At 43.2% G+C, this 19,077-nt stretch overlaps 1 protein-coding gene across 6 annotated transcripts in view; it reads left to right on the forward strand.

Moving 5' to 3' along the window:
* The window catches only part of LOC118557111 (echinoderm microtubule-associated protein-like 6), a 60,701-nt gene extending 41,624 nt beyond the window's left edge, over positions 1 to 19,077 (forward strand). For 2 of the 6 annotated variants that reach the window (XM_036126300.1, XM_036126302.1), the window contains exons 27-45: positions 2,301 to 2,477; positions 3,524 to 3,740; positions 3,820 to 3,946; positions 5,826 to 5,834; positions 7,444 to 7,522; positions 7,613 to 7,742; positions 7,955 to 8,053; positions 9,410 to 9,430; positions 9,788 to 9,961; positions 12,136 to 12,344; positions 12,427 to 12,584; positions 12,892 to 13,006; positions 13,090 to 13,278; positions 13,752 to 13,924; positions 14,046 to 14,208; positions 15,176 to 15,279; positions 15,376 to 15,529; positions 16,372 to 16,472; positions 17,301 to 19,077. In XM_036126300.1, coding sequence (XP_035982193.1) covers positions 2,301 to 2,477; positions 3,524 to 3,740; positions 3,820 to 3,946; positions 5,826 to 5,834; positions 7,444 to 7,522; positions 7,613 to 7,742; positions 7,955 to 8,053; positions 9,410 to 9,430; positions 9,788 to 9,961; positions 12,136 to 12,344; positions 12,427 to 12,584; positions 12,892 to 13,006; positions 13,090 to 13,278; positions 13,752 to 13,924; positions 14,046 to 14,208; positions 15,176 to 15,279; positions 15,376 to 15,529; positions 16,372 to 16,472; positions 17,301 to 17,325 — 2,424 coding nt within the window. In that variant the 3' untranslated portion in view covers positions 17,326 to 19,077. The remainder of the gene's footprint in view (positions 1 to 2,300; positions 2,478 to 3,523; positions 3,741 to 3,819; positions 3,947 to 5,825; positions 5,835 to 7,443; positions 7,523 to 7,612; positions 7,743 to 7,954; positions 8,054 to 9,409; positions 9,431 to 9,787; positions 9,962 to 12,135; positions 12,345 to 12,426; positions 12,585 to 12,891; positions 13,007 to 13,089; positions 13,279 to 13,751; positions 13,925 to 14,045; positions 14,209 to 15,175; positions 15,280 to 15,375; positions 15,530 to 16,371; positions 16,473 to 17,300) is intronic. The other 4 variants (XM_036126301.1, XM_036126304.1, XM_036126303.1 and 1 more) reach the window with 3 other exon arrangements.

Here is a 19,077-nt window from a genome sequence, read left to right on the forward strand (position 1 = left end):
GCTGAGAAACTAATCATAGCAGCTGATTTAATATTTAAAAATGATGTCATCTGGCAGACAAAAATATAAGTGTTATGTGCAAATTCTGGTATTTTAAAGACAAAAATGAACAAAAAACAAATGAAGAATAGCATAATTGTAAAACACATTTTGGTAGAATTAAAACTTAAAGGAGAAGTCCGGTCAACAAGGAAAAATCAGGGGATCATTAGCTATAACTAAAACTAATACGTTTGTGGTTATTCAATGAACTTATCTTTAATCAATAAGAAAATAAAAACATAAATTGTCGTCTGGATCACTGTGTATGGGGGCAGACATTACTGCCCATATTTGGGCAGTAAGGGCCGTCTGACATCACATCCTGCGACATGGAAAAGCGGAAGTGGCGACAGCATTTCTCCGCTCTTTCCATGCAAAGTTAATAAGAGCCGTTCTACACAGCTGCAATCATCAATAATTTTTTCGGATTTCCAGAGGACTTCACCGCTGACATTCGCAAGAGCTATTGTTACAGCAACAATGCCCACGTGCATGGCCATCGGATGTTCTAACACGACTGGTAAAAGTAGAAAAAAACATAACTTATTTCAACTTTCTGATTCATGAGCCACCGGGCTCGTTGCTGGATTGCCAACTTGAAGAGAACGGATTTGCCATCTAACTTCTGGCCAGAGAGAAAACACGTCATATGCAGCGACCATTTTGAAGAAGAATGTTTTGAACATGACATGAGAGCGAGAATTTTTGGTAAGTTATCTTTTAATTTAGAATTTTTAATTTAGAATTTGCGGGGATGGCACCGACCAGAGGGGCGGAGGGATACCACATGTGATGTGGTATCCCTTCGCCCCAGCATGTGCTGGAACGCTCTTATATTTTAATATTTATACAATAATGACCACCTGCCCTATTTACTAGGGGGCAAATATAACTCAAGTCACTTCAGCGCGCACACACACACACACGCGTATATATATATATATATATATATATATATATATATATATATATATATATATATATATATATATATATATATATATATATATATATATACTGTAGGACCCGACTGAGTTTGCACTGGAAATAGGTACGCTGGATTCCGTCAAAAGTCCGGTTTCTGTCAAGAAACTCTTCTAAAAAATCCATATCGCTATCAGATGATGATGGCTCCACGGAGCTCCCATCACTGTCACTAAGTACTTCATCACTCTCTGCTTCGTACAGAGCACCAGTCGTCACCATGTTGGAAAATAGTGCGCCGTGACAAACAGAGCGTTGAAACTTGCTTAACTGCGGGTCCGCCGAGTGACATCACAAAATGGGAGGTGACAGTACTATTCTTGACCAAGATGGATTCCTCCACATAAACATGATTAAATGAAAATTATTCTTATTTAAAAAAGCGTATAATTTATTGCACAGTATGTAGTAGTTTTATATTTAAAGTACTTTCAGCAGTTTGATTTCTGATTTTGACCGGACTTCTCCTTTAAAACTTGAAAGCAGTACTAAGAGCAGTTAATGTATGTACATAACGTCAGAACAGTGCAAAGTACTTCCAATGTACCTCCAAATACTGTGAACAAATACGAAGTCTCACTTTAACATAAACTCCTGTTTTTTTTCTCTCTGGTGCATTTTTGATTAAAACAAATCAGTTTTTTATTCATGAAGTTACTGACAGCAGGTAGAGTAGCCAGAAACTTTACTCAAGTAAGAGCAGCAATACTTGAATAATAATATGACTCCAGTAAAAGTAAAAAAGTACAGTGCAGTAAAACTACTCCTAAAAGTACATTTAGTTGAAAAGTTACTCCAGTAAATATAAATTGAGTAAATGTAACTAGTTACTACCCACCTCTGTCCCTAAGGAGTGTGTTGAATGTAGAGGACATGTTTTTGATATGAATATGTGTTGCAACGACAGATAACGATAATAAAGATGATCATTTCGTTATTGTGAAAACTGTGGCTGCCCTTTATAACAAGGACAGAACGCGGTTTGATATATTTAACTTATTCTCAACTTTTCAAATCCTCTGTCTGGGTTTTCTACAGAAGAGCGTCCACCTCCGCTGTGAGGAATATATAGATCTTAAATATTAGAATGTGATCCCTTCCTCTGATCTTAGGTCAGAGAAACTCAGTCTAAGATGAAAACCAGTGAACCCAATCAGAGTAAAGCCAACATGTTTTCTTCATCTCGTCTTTGATGGAGAGCAGGAATGAATGACATCTGTTCTAGTTAACATCAGTTAAGGAACTCTCCGTGTTATCCCCCCGTGTGTCTGCAGCTGGAGCGGACCGAGTGGTCCAGTTGGACCTGTGTTCTGGGTTCCAGCTGTGAGGGAATCTGGCCGACTCACAGCGACATCACCGACGTCAACGCAGCGTCTCTGACCAGAGACCGGACGCTGCTCGCCACCGGAGACGACTTTGGCTTCCTCAAAGTGTTCAGCTACCCCGTCAGAGTAGGATGGAGGGAGGGAGAGAGGGAGGGATGGAGGGAGGGGGGGAGGGGGGGAGGGAGGGAGGGAGGGAGGGAGGGAGGGGGGGGGGGGTGGAGGGATGGATGATGGATGGAGGGAGGGATGGATGATGGATGGAGGGAGGGAGGGAGGGATAGATGAATGAATGGATAAATGGTAGATGAATGAATGGATGGATAAATTAATAGATGAATGGATTGATGGATGGATGAATGGATGGATGGATGGATGGATGAATGGATGTATTTATGAATGAATGAATGCATGGATAGATGGATGAATGAATGATGGATGGATGATTGAATGAATTAATGAATAATGGATGAATGAATGAATGGATAAATGAATGAATGAATGAATGATGGATGGATGATTAAATGAATTAATGAATGATGGATGAATGAATGAATGGACGAATGAATGGATGAATGAATGGATAGATGGATGAATAAATGAATGAATGAATGATGGATGATTGAATGAATTAATGAATAATGGATGAATGAATGAATGGATAAATGAATGAATGGATGAATGAATGAATGAATGAATGAATGATGGATGGATGATTGAATGAATTAATGAATGATGGATGAATGAATGAATGGACGAATGGATGAATGAATGAATGAATGAATGAATGGATGAATGAATGGATGAATGAATGAATGAATGAATGAATGAATGAATGAATGGATGAATGAATGGATGAATGAATGAATGGATGAATGAATGGATGAATAAATGGATGAATAAATGAATGAATGGATGAATAAATGGATGAATGAATGAATGAATGAATGAATGAATGGATGAATAAACGAATGAATGAATGGATGGATGGATGAATGGATGAATGAATGGATGAATGGATGGATGGATGGATGGTAGATGAATGGATGGATGGATGGATGAATGGATGAATGAATGGATGAATGAATGGATGAATGGATGAATGAATGAATGAATAGATGGATGAATGAATGAATGGATGAATGGTCCTCAGGTGCTGTCTCCTCCTCCATCAGGGTCAGTACGCCCGGTTTAAGCGGTACGTGGGACACAGCGCCCAGGTGACCAACGCCCGCTGGGCTCAGGATGACTCCGCCCTGCTGACGGTGGGCGGAGCCGACACGGCTCTGATGATCTGGGCCAGGGAGCGAGGAGGATGGATCCACAGGGAGCTGGATCCTCCTCCAGCTGTGGACAGCGAGGAGTCTGAGGACGACGTGGAGGAGGATGGAGGTCTGCAGCTGTTCTCTGGAACATCTCAGCATCGTCTCATTAACATCTAAAATCTGAGTGTGTTGTTGTTGTTTTTAAGGTTATGACAGTGATGTTGCCAGAGAGAAGACGGTGGATTACGTCAGTAAAATGTACGCCGTCAGCATCAGAGAGATGAGAGGAAGCAAACCTCACCAGCAGCAGAGGGAGCTGTCTGCTGAGGAGAGGTAGGAGCCCAGAGAGTCAGGCTGCTCCACACAGCATGGTCCTGACTCAGTGTGAGGACGCTGCAGACGACCTGACTGCGCAGCAGGAGAGCAGATTCAGCAGATTTAGCTTCTGACAGGCAAACAGATCAGAAAGTTAGAATCCAGCTGGAGTCCAGACGCACAACCTGGATGAAGCTCCTAAAAAATGAGTTCTCATGTGAACTCTTCACGTAAAAATAATGGACTGTTTCTACCTGAGTCTAAAAGGCTCCAGACGCAGTGGTAGCCGTGCTACTTCACAGCAAGAAGGTCCCGGGTTCGAATCCTATGCCCTGGAACTAAACTAGAGGGGGAACCATCTTTTAATAAACCCCCCTCACTCCTTCTTGCTGTGTTGGGTCAGTGGTTCCAGCTGATGTGCATCCATGTGTTCTCCTGTTTGCATCCTCTGCATGGTTCCTGCATGGTTCCTGCATGTCTGTGACTTTGGCTGATACAGAAACCCGTCTGGCTGTTTTTACTCCGTTAACATGCTAACAGAACGCTGCTTTACCCCAACGCTCATCAAAGGTTCCTTAAAGTTCCTTAAAATCCATCCTGTTGGTCGACTCTGTCAGAGTCTCAGTGATGTTAGAACCTCAGGAAACCATGAAGTGCTGAAACCTTTGGAACTGGATCCTTTAAAGCAGCTCAGCAGAACTCTGTGATGGTTATCTGAACATCCACTTCTAAACACGTCTGATTGATAAAGTCAAATCTACCTTTTATAAATTTGACTACAACGTTTTTCTTTCTTTACTTTATTTGTGTTCCCAACAAGCAACCTGGTCTTTTACACATCAACCATTTTCTTACACCTTTCTGCTGCTATCTGAGAACATCTGTGACTAAAATACCATTCCTCCATTTTCCATCCAGCTCATATTTGGACCCCGGATTCTGGACGGGATCTAAATTTAGCATTCTGGTCCACTTTAGTCATTTTAGGATGTTTTCCTGTGGAGCAAATGTCTCAAACGTTCTTCTCCTTCTGCTCTTCCACCACAGCAACCAAACTCATATTCTTGAAGAAATGAATTTTTAGGTTCCTGCACTGAAAAAGACTTGAAACTTTCCACAAAATTTACTTAAAGCTCCTTGTTACTTTTGTCCTTTTGTGCTTCCCGTACTTCTCGCTGCTCTCTTATTGTCTGTGTTGGGTTTTAATTTGCTGTGGAGGCAGGATGCTGTCAGATGATTATAACCTGATACTTCCTGTTCAAATGCTTTTCAGAAAGAGAAGTCCAATAAGATTCAACTTAAATCTCTTTGTCACTGTTTTAAATTGTATTTTTAATCCATAAAATCGATTTTCTTCCAGTTATCTCGATTGGCAAATATTAGCTTTAGCTTTTCAAAGATATTTTAACATGACACAGTTTTGTAGCGTGTGCTTTAGCTCCAGATCAACATTAGTTCTAAATGAAAAGTGAGTGAGCCACAACTTACACATAAAAAAGTTAATGTTAAAAATGTTAAAGTTATTTAACATTTTATTTACCCAAATCAGGCAACCAGCTGAATGTCTAATCATAATGGTCATAATGTTATGCCTGGCAGATGTGAGAGTAAATCATCATGGGGGGGGGGGGGGGGGGGGGGGGGGGGGGGGGGGGGGGGGGGGGGGGGGGGGGGGGGGGGGGGGGGGGGGGGGGGTAGCATGGTAGCCAGACACGTGGTTGTTTCTCAAAGGCATGGAGCCCGTGTGTGTGTGTGTGTGTGTGTGTGTGTGTGTGTGTGTGTGTGTGTGTGTGTGTGTGCGTGCGTGTGTGTGTGTGTGTGTGTGTGTGTGTTATTAAAGTTGTTACTGCAGCTGCAAGAGTGACTTGTACCTCACCTCTGTCCCTCTGCTGTCCAGGGGATCCAGGTAATACCTGTCCACCTGTCCACCTGTCCATCCATCTGTCTCTGTCTGCCTGGGGAATGAACGTGATCATCATGTGTTCATCACTGAGGGGCATTCAGGTCCCTGATAGTGATCCAGCAAGAGATCTAAAGAGTAAAATCTGTAATGCTGTCAGACCAGAATACTTAATGAGTCTTGTCAGGTCTGGGCTCCTTGGTCTTAGTCCCTAACCCTGAAACAACAGCAGGACCCTCCCTCCACCAGGGGGAGTAACGTCCAGCTGCTGTGGGAGTCAGGAGGCACAGGTAGGCAGAGGTTGGAGCGAGCCGAGTCCTCGTTTCAGGACGTCTCCATGGGACACGGAATATCAGCTGCCTAGTGAAGGTTGCACCTACCAACTAGACATGGTTGGACTAACCTTCACACACAGGTGTCTGATAAGGTCCTCCTGGATTCCTGCCTGCTGAGTATGGAGAACATTGATGTCCCTTCTGGTCTGGAAATGTCTCAGGATGAGCTGAGTGTTGCCATGGGACGCTGATGCCTGGGTTCCCCCCTGGTGGGGATTCTCTCGGGACCCACTCTGATAAAATGAGGCTGGGTGGATATAACCAGCAATCAGAGCTTCTGTGCAGTTCAAGTAACACGTTTCTTGTGTTTAGTAGCTCAGTAGTAATTTAAAGGTATACTATGCAACCGGGGTTGATTTTCCAGCGAGGCTCCCCCCAGAGGGCGAAAGTAAAAGTGCACTGTCGTAAAGATGCTCAGCTGTTCTGGTTTCTCCGTCAAGCCAGGCGCGGTTGTTTTGAGCTTAGCAGACAGGCGAACGCAACGAAAAGTGGAAAAAACGACAGTACATACAATGACTAACACAGTGAAGGTATGAACATCAAGCTTCCCGCAGCGCTATCTTGGCGAGGCGGCCGCGGCGTCTGCCTCGTCGAACTCACGCTACCGCCTCGCCAACATTAAAAAAAAAATAAAAAAATTAAATTTAATAATAATAATAATAATAATAAAAAAACTCGATATGCTTGCATGTTTATTTGATGTTAACACGCGGTTCTTTGTTGCTTTCACGCGTGCATATAGTGAATGCCAGGGCAAAAACACATGGAGTTCTCGCCGTAAAGCGAGACCGACTCTCGCGGTCTTGCACGAGACTTCTGAGCCTGTGGGTGCGGGCCGACTGCTCCTGCAATTTCAAGTGCGGTATTTCCCCCACAGACCCCCAGGGCGGCCGAGAAAACCTTTGTTCGACCTGAAATGACTCATTTAATCATCCAAAACGGTATGGAACACATTAATTAACTGAAAAATGTTGCATAGTATGCCTTTAATAACCGTAGAACAGGTTTAATCCCATCGTCACTGTCACAGACGGATGTCTCGTCTGCTTCTGTAAACATTTCTCTGAACTGAACCCACAGCAGGTTTGTCTCCACCGCCTGTCTCCACCGCCTGTCTCCACCGTCTTACATCTGTCATACGGTCTCACGCTGGCATAGTTAAGATTAATCTCATCTGTCGCTGACATGCACTTACTGCCTTTGGACCGGTCCTATATTATGTGTTTCTGCATCTTATTGTTTTACTGTTTCTGTGATAAACCATCTGATTGATGCGTTAGGCCTCCGGTGAGTCGAGCAGCACCGCAGCCAGAGAAACTCCAGAAGAACAACGTGTCCAAGAAAAAGAGACTGGTCGAGGTCTGTCTCTCTGGGCTTCAGGTTGGACTTCTCACGCTGTTTACCCTCATCTTCATCTTCATCATCCTCCACCCTGTTGTCTGTCTGCAGGACCTGGTGTTGGACCACGTCTTTGGTTTCAGGGGCTTTGACTGTCGGAATAACCTGCACTACCTCAACGACGGCTCTGACATCGTCTATCACACTGCTGCCACTGCCATCGTCCACAGTCTCAGCAACGGTACCCACAATTCTCTGTTCTCAGATTCTGAGGGGGGTCAGCTCAGATATTTCAGTTCATTTATAATCATAAGTTCAGATTTTGCATGAAAACAAACCTATTTTTACTGTTTTTATTCTTTAAACGTCCCTGTATTCATTAAAGTTTTAACGAAATAAGTTACACCTGTGCAGAAAGGTGTTCTCCATTAAGTTCCTCTTTCTGCTCTGCAGGAACTCAGAGTTTCTACCTGGAACACACCGATGACATCCTGTGTCTGACCGTCAACCAGCATCCAAAATACAAAAACGTCATTGCGACCGGACAGATCGGTACGCTCCGCCCTAATCTACATGTGTGAGAAATGTACGGGTCTCTGCATGGCTATGTGTTACTCTACTAACTCATCCTAACTGAACTAGCCCTGCTTCTATCTCCTCTGCTTCTGGGTTATTTTATTTATACTGACAGAATAAAGCAACAGAAAACAAGCTTAAAACTGTGAGCTTTACTCAAACTAGGAAGCAGGAAAGTAGTTTGTTGTTCAAATAGTTGTTTTTAATGATTGGCAGAAATTCATGGTTCAGATGAACCTGATGCTCTGTTTTCCACTCAGATGTCTGCTGGAGACACCTTTACATTGTTGCTGAGATCACAATGTTATTTCACACAATCAACAGGTAGAGTTGAGTATCATCAGCATATATGTTAACCCATGTCTGGTTTATGTTGGGAGGAAAACAATGGGAGATGTGTTAAACCATGTTTTTATCAGCGGTGAGCTGATGGGCCTTCTGTTTCCTGGTGATGCCTGATGATACCCAACACCCCCAGACCACCACCACTACACACACAGGATGCATTTGTAACTGCACACCTTTTCAGCTCTACAAAAGTGACATTTCTGACTTAACTTAGTTAAATTATATTTTCAGCTTGGATTAATTTGTGGTAAACTGACAGCTGATGTTTCTATAGTGGCAGCTAACAGTAAAAATTCACCATAACAAATCCCCACACACTGTCTGCAGTTCAAACAAAAGTCTCAGCAGCATAATTTATTTGGTCATCCCTGCAGAGAAAAAAAGAAAAGCTGTGAGTTGAAGAGGCAGCATGGAGACCACACCCAACACCAGCCTTGGGAAGGGAAGCTCAGTTCAATGAGACAAACCACACAACCCAGTAAACCTGCTTCAGAAAAAACAACAGAGCATAAATTTTTAATCAGCATCGCTGCTGGAACTGAATCATTTGGATGAATCAGATAATGTGGCATCTATTTTTCTTTTTTAAAAGTAACATGATGATGCCAAAAATGCCTTAATAAATACCATCGACTGAGATGATGGGCACAGAGAGACACCCAGGTAACTTTAGAGTGAGCGCTGATGGGTAAGGAATCAGAAATACTTTAATAATCCCAGAGGGAAATTACTGAAGGAGGCCTGAGGGAGAAATGAAGGCCACTGTCAGGCATCCAGAGCAGAAGCTTTCAGACGGAGCACATCTGGTTAATACGAGGTTCACAGTAGATGAAAAGCAAGCCTTGTTTAGCTGCTTGTGGTCAGGAGGAATGGACTGAGTCCGCTCACATGTCCAGCTTCATGAAGCAACTCATGGCAGGTTTTTATTTGTTTATGTGTGTTTTGGCTGGCCTTTGTTGCCTCATCGCGCTCACCACACGGCAGGTGACATCAGTGAAATCCCAGGTAAAATAATCAGCAATCCGCCGCCTTTCCCATCTCAGCAAACACCCAGAAACCCAGAGACCACCCGCTGGCGGATTACAGTCAGAACACTTTAAGAACATTTCCTTATTTTAATTCAAACCCAATCTTATAATAAAGGTTCATATTTTCAGAGGATGAGCCTCCTTTAGGTTTGGTATAATGTGTTCTGCTGAGCTGGTGCTGGTTCTGGCCTGGTTCTCAGGGTGTTTGCCAGCTGCTCTCATCCTCTAACTGTTCGGTTTGTTCTGAGACTTTGTTCATAGTTTCCTGCTGTTGTTGTTAAAGGTGACCTCGTTTAAAGCTGACATCACATCCTGTGTGCTCTTCCACATGCAGGCACCAATCCGTCTATCCACGTCTGGGATGCGATGAGCAAGCAGACTCTGTCCATCCTCCGCTCGCCGCACACCAAAGGAGTCGGCTACGTCAACTTCAGCGCCACGGGGAAGCTGCTGCTGTCGGTCGGAGTCGAACCTGAACACACCATCACCGTGTGGCGCTGGCAGGAAGGTCTGATTGATTTTACCGCCGACCGTTAAGGAAAGTCAAAGTCATACTGACACAGAATCTATTGTCACTGTGCCTGGCCGGCCTTTCCAGTGTAACATCCATCCATCCATCCACTGTATGTACCCACTGTTCTGTGTATGAATGGGGGGGGGGGGGGTACGTATTTGCACCAGTCTGTGGGTGAGAGGCAGGGATATCCTGCACAGTTACAGGTACACTCAGCCTTTTAAGCAGTAAGTTAACATAGTGATCAACAAGTTTAAAGGTGACAATCAAAACGGGTTGCTCACATGTAAAAGAGGACCATCAGCCTACCAACCGATCGTTACCGCTCTGATGGCCACTTACTGAGAAGCACCAGGACAGAACAGCACTAAACCTTCTATTGCATAGTAACAGTGGAGATGGCCAGACATTGGTCCTGTTTCAGATTGGTATATAACCTCCACACAAGTCCTACAAATAAAATGGGCTGAATGTATGTAGCATCTCTGTCATCTTATTTCAAGTTGAGTATATCTAATTATGTTACTTTAGTGGTCAAAATACTGATTCCCATTGGCAGATAATATTATTTACCTGTTCAAATAAAGGACAAATGCACTCATTCCAAGAAAGTCTTACTTGAATTCCCTTTTTGCAGTGGAGGCTGGGAAACTGGTTTATTTACCCACTTCTTTAGCCTGGCTAGTCTGTCCTCCATCCTCAGTTTGTCCTCGTTGAGACGGTGATCCATAGAGAGACGGGTTGCTTGTTATGAACACTGGGATGTTTTATGAACTGGGACACATCCAACATGAAACTCTAATCTTTAACACATTGTGTTAACTGTGGGTGATGTTAGCTTGACAAAAAGTAGGGCATACATGAAACAATAATAATAAAATAAATTGTTATTGTTATAGCCTAACCAGCCTGGAGAAAAGTAATATAGAAATAGAGAAATATTTTTAATTATACATAGAGAAGTAATGCAACCTGTCCAGGGTGGTTTGGTAGGTACGCCGCCTCTCTACCAGATGGGCACCAGCCCCCTGTAATGCTTCTTATATGAGTAAACTTTTAAAAACAAGATAAAAGAAAAGGAGGAGGACATATAGATGTAGAAATATTGTAAAATATATGCATATAAAGTGAAATTGCATAAAATATTTTATTTAAAAATGCTGTCATTTATCTTACATAATTTGATCAATTTCCTTTTTGTAATATCCATCCATCTTCTGACCCACTAATAATCCCTCATGGGGCGGCGGGGGTGCTATCTGCAGTGTTCACTGGGCGAGAGGCGGGGTTCACCCTGGACAGGTCCTTTCTGTAATACTTTTAGATTTTTCATTTCTCATTAGTTTATTGTTAATATGCAGTTTTCTTATCTTTCACTAGTAAAATATATTATTTATTTTATTTGATGATTCTATAAAATATATAATAATGCACAAATAGGAAAGTTATCAATATATTTGCTCACACTAGGTTAATAAACATTTAATAAAAACCAGGATTGCAAATGCTACTGAAATTGAACATTAAACTTTGGTTATTTAACCAATAAATATGAACTTTTCCTAGATTCTCTCTACCTTTTTTATGTTTACATCATATACATAGTTATTAATTCACCAAATCAATAGTTAAAAACTAAAATAAGAGAAGCGGTAAATGTGTTTGCTTACAAAATGTAATTAAAGATATCTAATCAAGTGTAACAAAAGCAGATTTAAGAAAATCTATATTTTTCTGTGTGTATTTCACCATTTATTAATATTTATTACCATATATTAATGTTTATCACCATTTATTAATGTTTATCACCATTTCTTAATGTTTATCACCATTTTTTTATGTTTATCACCATTTCTTAATCTTTATCACATTTATTAATATTTATCACCATATATTAATGTTTATAACCATTTACTAATGTTTATCACCATTTACTAATGTTTATCACCATTTCTTAATGTTTATCACCATTTACTAATGTTTATAACCATTTACTAATGTTTATAACCATTTATTAATGTTTATCACCATTTACTAATGTTTATAACCATTTATTATTGTTTATCACCATTTCTTAATCTTTATCACCATTTCTTAATGTTTATTCCTGTATTTTGTGCCGTGCCTCCTCACTGCTCCTCTGAGTTAAGCGGTCGGGTCTCTTTCAGGCTCCAGGCTCTGCAGTAAGGCTGGACACCCTGACCGGATCTTCGTGGTGGAGTTCAGGCCGGACTCAGACTCCCAGTTTGTTTCTGTGGGAATCAAGCATGTGAAGTTCTGGACTCTGGCTGGAGGGGCTCTGATGTACAGGAAAGGGGTGGTGGGGACGGTGGAGGACGGCCGCATGCAGACCATGCTGTCCGTGGCCTTTGGTGCTGTGAGTTCTCCTCTGTTTCATTTTAAATCACATCTTTTCTCTCTGGAGGAGCTTTCAGCCTGATTTCACTGTGAATTTACAGAATAACCTGACGTTTACCGGCGCCATCAACGGCGACGTGTACGTGTGGCGAGATCATTTCCTGCTGAGGGTGGTGGCCAAGGCTCACACAGGGCCGGTGTTCGCCATGTACACCACGCTGAGAGACGGACTCATCGTCACTGGAGGGAAGGAGCGGCCGTGAGTGAAGCGCCGAGCGACCTGCTTTAGCTTTTAACTCAGAGAGAAGCCAGCAATGCTTTAATTTGGTTTTAAAGCTAAAACTGAATTATGTGTGCCTGGAACGGTTCTCCTGAGGAACTCCAGAGCTCCTTCCCTGTGATTAAAGAACCAGTTAGTCCTTCAGCACCAGATCTTTCCAGGTTCTTGGTGAATAAAACAGAAATCTGTCAACTTCCTGTCACACCAAAACCTGCTGTTTAAATTCAGATGGAGCTTGCAGCTGCTGTCAGAATGTGAAATGTTTTTCTCTGGATCTGTCCATCAGGACGAAGGAGGGTGGAGCGGTGAAGCTCTGGGATCAGGAGATGAAGCGCTGTCGGGCCTTCCAGCTGGAGACGGGTCAGCAGGTGGAGTGTGTCCGATCCGTCTGCAGAGGAAAGGTTAGAACCCTCCCTTCTCATCCCCGTCCTTCTCCTCATCCTGTTGGTCCTTCCTCACGCCCTTTCCTCTTCCTCGCCCTCAGGGGAAGATCCTGGTGGGCACCAAGGATGGGGAGATCCTGGAGGTTGGGGAGAAGAACGCAGCATCCAACCTGCTGCTGGACAGCCACGCCCGGGGGGGGATCTGGGGTCTGGCTGCTCATCCGGTCAAAGAGCTCTGCATCACCGCCAGCGACGACGCCACCATCAGGCTGTGGGACCTCAGCGACAAGGTGAGACGTGGAGATGACGTCCTCCCCCCCCCCCCCCCCAATAATGTTGGAGCGCAGCAGATCTGCTCATTTCTCTGGCTTTTTACGAACCGGTGGAGCTTTTTTCATTTGAAAAGCAGGAAGTTGTGTTAAAACCAAAATAAATGCCTCAGCCTTCAGTGGAGCAGCAGATTTTTAACATGTATTTAATAACTTATTAAATCCAAGGAAAAACTTCTGTTATCATGTCTGTCATTGTTTTGCATGTTCATATCTTTATGCATTGAGTGTAGTTGTAGTGTGGGTAAAATGTTTTGCTTTTCTGTGAATTTGGACAGAAATTCCTTTAAAAATAACAGATTTGTTTCTCTCAAAAACAATTTCTTTAAAACTAAAACGGTATTTTGTTAATTATCAGATGGATTTTTGTACAACGGATGAACTGCTTCATGCTGTGATCTCGATGACGTCTAAGCGTTCCTCTCTGTGCTCAGAAACTGCTGAACAAAGTGTGCGTCAGCCACGCCGCTCGCTGCGTCAGCTACAGCTCAGACGGGGAGATGCTGGGGGTGGGGATGAAGAACGGAGAGTTCCTCCTCCTCCTCTCTAACTCCCTGAAGATGTGGGCCAAGAAACGAGACCGCTGCGCCAGCCTCCAGGACCTCCGGTAGGAGATTAAAGCAGGTTTAGAACTGAATGAAGGTTCTGCTGGAGGCAAATCTAAAGGCCTAAAACAGACCAAGCTGTGTTCACCTCTCTGTTTCTGGCTTCTTGGGTTTTGGGTGCAGCTTCAGTCCTGACCGGCGGCTGCTGGCCGTCGGCTCGGTGGAGAACACGGTGGACGTGTACGACATGAGCGGTGGACCGAGTCTGAACCGGCTGGTTTACTGCAGCGACGTTCCTGCTTTCATCCTGCAGCTGGACTTCTCTGCAGACAGCTGCTACATTCAGGTACGGACACGGCCAGGGTCCTCAGCAGAGCATTCATCGCCAACATTACATGGTGATGATCAGACTGACGTTTAGTTTAACAGCTCACTGCTGACATCTGGGACCCTTTATCACAGGGTTTCCATCACTGTATTATCCATAAACTGGCTGGACACCTGACCCAAATAATGAGCTGCTGCTGGACGTGTTAAAGTCTGCTAACATGTGGAGAAAAACATGCAACCCTCTTTATTCACACGATAAAGATAAAGATGAATAAGATGAACAAAAGCCTTGTTCAGAGGAACTTCCCCAGGCAGACAAGAAAAAGGAATTGTTAAATGTCCTGTAGTTGTAGAACGCTTTAACCTGAAAGTGCTTAACGCTACATTGAGTCATTCACACCCTGATGGTGGTGAGCTACATCATAGCCACAGCTGCCCTGGGGCAGACTGACAGAAGCAGCAGGAAGGTCAGGTAGAGTCAACGACTGAGACGGTCAGAGTGGGGTTTGAACCGGCAACCCACTGGTTACAGGCTGAAGATATAAAAACTGAAGCAATGAGACAACAACCCAGTAAACCTGTCAATATAACGCAGTCCAGAAGTCCAGGTGAGAACCCTGAAGAGTCTGCCTCAGCTGCTGCTGCTTCATGCTTTAGACGTCTGCAAAGATCCAAGCTTCTATCAGACGGCCAGGCGATAAGAAACTCTGCCGTCACAGAGGCTTGTCTGTACCTGTTCACTGGAAACTGTTCAGCAGGAACAACCCAGCAGTTTGCATACGAAACATTCACTCAGGAGGAGCTGCAAGTCATTAAGTCCATGCAACCTGCTGGCTTCAGTTAGACAGGAAACCTTTAACCAAACTGTCTGTATGATTTGATTTAATTAACTTTAAGAGCCTTCAGATGACATGTTGTGAACTGGTGTTATATTAACAATATAACATAAAAGAATTGAAACCTGCTGTCTGTGATGCCTTCAGGTGTCAACCGGAGCCTACCAGCGGCTGGTATTTGAGGTTCCTTCAGGGAAGCTGCTGAGTGATCAGAACACCATCGACAGAATCACCTGGGCCACATGGACCAGGTAACCCACCGCTCACCTGGGCGGACCTGTTGTTAACGTCTACAGCAGCTCCCCCGCTGCTTCTCTGAGGCGGATCTCCATCTGTCTCTCCCTCAGCATTCTGGGAGATGAAGTCCTGGGAATCTGGCCCCGAAACGCCGACAAAGCTGACGTGATCTGTGCGTGTGTGTCTCACGCCGGCCTGAATGTGGTCAGCGGGGATGACTTTGGATTGGTCAAACTGTTTGACTTCCCCTGCATGGAGAAATTTGTGAGTTTCTGTTTCGAGTAAAGCTTACCAATAAAAGGAATCAAGCATCATCACAGTATAGATTTTAAAATCATTAAAGTCTTTATGGATATTTAGTAGGATTTCCTTTTCCATGAGGCGTTCATTTAAACTGTCCGACAATAATATGTTTGGTTTATTAAATGGGCTACATAGTGATGTACGTTACTGGCTGAGAGGGAAGGATGGACAATCTGGAGTGGAGCGCGCTGCTCCCACAGTCAGAGCTTGACCAGCAGGTCTGCTCATTTTCCCTTTCTTTATGTCTGGATGAAAACTACAGACAGCTGCTGCACCTCCATCCAGGATCCCAGACAACATCTGGATCAGGGAAAACCTGAGAGAAACTGCCCTGAGAAGAACTAATGAGCCTAACTCACAATGGTTCCTCCAGATGATTATAGAACAATCTCTAACTTTCTTAATAATCAGTTCATGACAGAAGTTGGCCTCATGCGGAACCGTCTGGGTCGGTCTCAAACCTTTCATCATCTTTATAAAGGGTTCATATTCAGGGTCTGACATCATCAATAATTCATGTGATGGCCAATTAAAACCTATTTCACAGGGTTCTGGAGTTCTAAATATAAAATAACGTTTGCTAACTATAATCAGAACCGTTAGATGTAAAAACTGGAGCTCAGACACTTTTTGATCGTACCAACCCAATCAGAGCCTCCTCCCGTCTCTAAAAGCTCAGAACACCTCTGGTGAGGCTGTTTGTTCTGGAGATCAGAACCTTAATGTGGGTTCTAGCTAACGTTGGAGGTCCGTTGGTCTCACGGCACCACACTGAACCCGGTTCTTCTTGTTTCTGACTTCAGGCCAAACACAAGCGCTACCTCGGCCACTCGCCTCATGTGACCCAGATCCGCTTCTCCCACAACGACGAATACGTGATCAGCACCGGGGGAGACGACTGCAGGTAAGCTGATCTCTGATCAGAACCACCTGGTACAAAACCCCGCTGATCAGAACCAACCAGAACCACTGCTGCTCTAAACTGTTTAGCATGTTAGCATACAGGTTTAAGAGTGAGATATATATGTTTGGGTCAAAGTTCTCCAGGATTTCAGCATCAAAGCTTCTTCATGTAAACTGTCTTCAGAGTTGTGTAAGTTTTTTAGCATTTAGCCAAAGTACAGGTCAGTTAAAGTTCATCCTGCTACATTGTTGCATCTTGTATGTCAAACTGTTAGTAAAGTGCAACCGGACGACCAAAGTTCATTGTGATCGTCTCTCTTTATTGGAAATGGCAAATAGCCGGAGTGGGAGAGAAATGAAATGGAAACACATTCACGTTTCCATTCAGCAAATTCCCAATAACATGAGCCTCACAATGCCCTTTTATAGGTTTCATTAACATGGATGTGCATGTGGGCTGTTCTAAGCACAAATCACAACAGATGTTTTCTATTATTGCTGGAAAGAATGCTAATATAACTATTATGCTGTGATAAACAGGAAAAAGCTAAACATTAATCACCCTTGATATCATTAAGAGGATCTCCAGTATTAGTGATAAACAGGGTTTAAACTTTGCAATAACAAAAGTTCAGAGTCCTGTTGTCCTCTTTAAACCCTCACTAGGTCTGGAACTTTCCAGTCTCCCATAGCGGCTCATGTATAACTTTTTATAAAGTCCTGAGGACACACACACACCGAAACAGAATTTTATATGTATATATTTCATACACATTATTATTTTCTTTTAGTGTCTTGGTTAAACATTTTATTCTCTGCTGTGTTCCAGTGTCTTCGTGTGGAAATGTCTGTAAACGTTGGGATCTAAAACACCTCAACAGAACCACAAGTCTGTCCAGAGTGGGTCAAGGTTTCTCTTTCCACAAAGCTCCAAAGAGACGCTGCTCTGCTGATGTTCACAGATGTTCAGGTATCTCCACATGGGATCAGGCTGGACTCTGCAGCGCCTACTAGAGGAGGAGAGAAGTGTGAACCAGTGGAGATCAGAACTTCTGATGTGAGCTTAAAGCAGCAGGTTGTCTCTAACTGGACTCTGTAGATCTGGTTTATTTATCACTCTCACCTTAAAATCAACCCTGCAGGCCTCTGAAGAGAACCAGATTGATGCTGCAGTCCGTTTGCCTCAGAACTTTAATCTGGGAATATTATCACCCTGAACAGAACTGTGATCCAGAGACTGATGAGAAAACCAGTTTGGTTTCCTGGTCCTTGAGCTCGGTCAGCAGGCTAACTACTGTTAGCAATGCAAGCTAATAAACAAGGTGCTTCCTTGTATTTGATGCTTTTCAACCTGAAGGAACATTTTCACTAACATGTTGATTTTCAATGTGACTGACTTAATGAGGTTTAAGACATCTGGAGCTCAAATGATCAGCTTGTTGCTGCAACTTTCACCGTGTTTAATGCAGACAGCAGCCATGTTGGATCAGATAATGGGATGGAAGCTCAGATCTACGTCTGGGTCCAAAAGGACCGCATCGGAACTGTTAAACAAACCACAAGGAGGTGGGAAGATTTAAATGACTCACTGATATCATCCAGAGAAGAAGAAGAGACTGTGAGGTTCAACCGGGCCTTCTGCCTCTGAAGCATCAAGCTGATCTCCAGCTGGTCTGTAAATCATCTGGAAATGATCAGAACCTCGGCTCTGGTGGCCTGTTGCTCCGGTTTCACACATCCTGGTAAAAAGAAGCTGTTTTCCATGAGTCCTTCCATCCTGGCAGGTCAGACTGAAGCAGAAAACTGTCAGAGAATGGAAATAAATGTTTACAGGTTGATTTATAAACATCTGATGATGTTAAAATATTAATTAAAGATCCATAAACAGGAACTTCCAGATGTTATAGTTTTAAGCTAAATAATGAAACTACCAGAGGAGGCATGAAAATAGGAAACCGTTTTATTTCAATAAATAACAGAAATATCTGTACCAACAATCAAAGAATCCTGATTATGATGAAGCTTCATGTTCAGGATTTGATCCTGTTTCTGTTGGTTCTGATCCAATCAGCATGTTTAGAAGGTTCTGAAGTTTCAGTGAACTTTGACGGCTTCTTGGATCAGAGACACTGAGAAGACTTTCATGACTTTCATGTCTCCAGAAACTTCTGTCTTTTCCTGAGAAAACAAACAGATAATCAGTCTTCTTGTCTGAGAGTCTTCGCTGCATCTGGACATCATCTCCCTGAAGTGCCTTTCTGGATCTTTCTACCTGTGTTTGTCTCGTTTATTGTGGACCGGGTCAGGATTTCATACGTTGTGTCTCTTTATTTCTGTAAATCCATCCTTGGATGTGTGTTTTTGTCCTCTGTCTGGTGCTACTCTCTGAATGTTCCTCCTGATTGGACAGAAAAGGCTTTTAGCTTTGCTGCAGCTTTTAGTCTGAAACACATCCAAAGCATCGTGTCCATCCCCAGAGAGAAGATGAACTGGAAGATCTCCATGTTGTTTCTGCCTGATGTGAACATGTGGATGAATATTATCTCTTGTTGTGAAACAAGGACTCTGTTTGTGTAGAAATGAGCAGAAGAAAAAGATCCAACAGG

The sequence above is a fragment of the Fundulus heteroclitus genome, chromosome 22, assembly GCF_011125445.2.
Source record: "Fundulus heteroclitus isolate FHET01 chromosome 22, MU-UCD_Fhet_4.1, whole genome shotgun sequence".
Lineage (NCBI taxonomy): Eukaryota > Metazoa > Chordata > Actinopteri > Cyprinodontiformes > Fundulidae > Fundulus > Fundulus heteroclitus.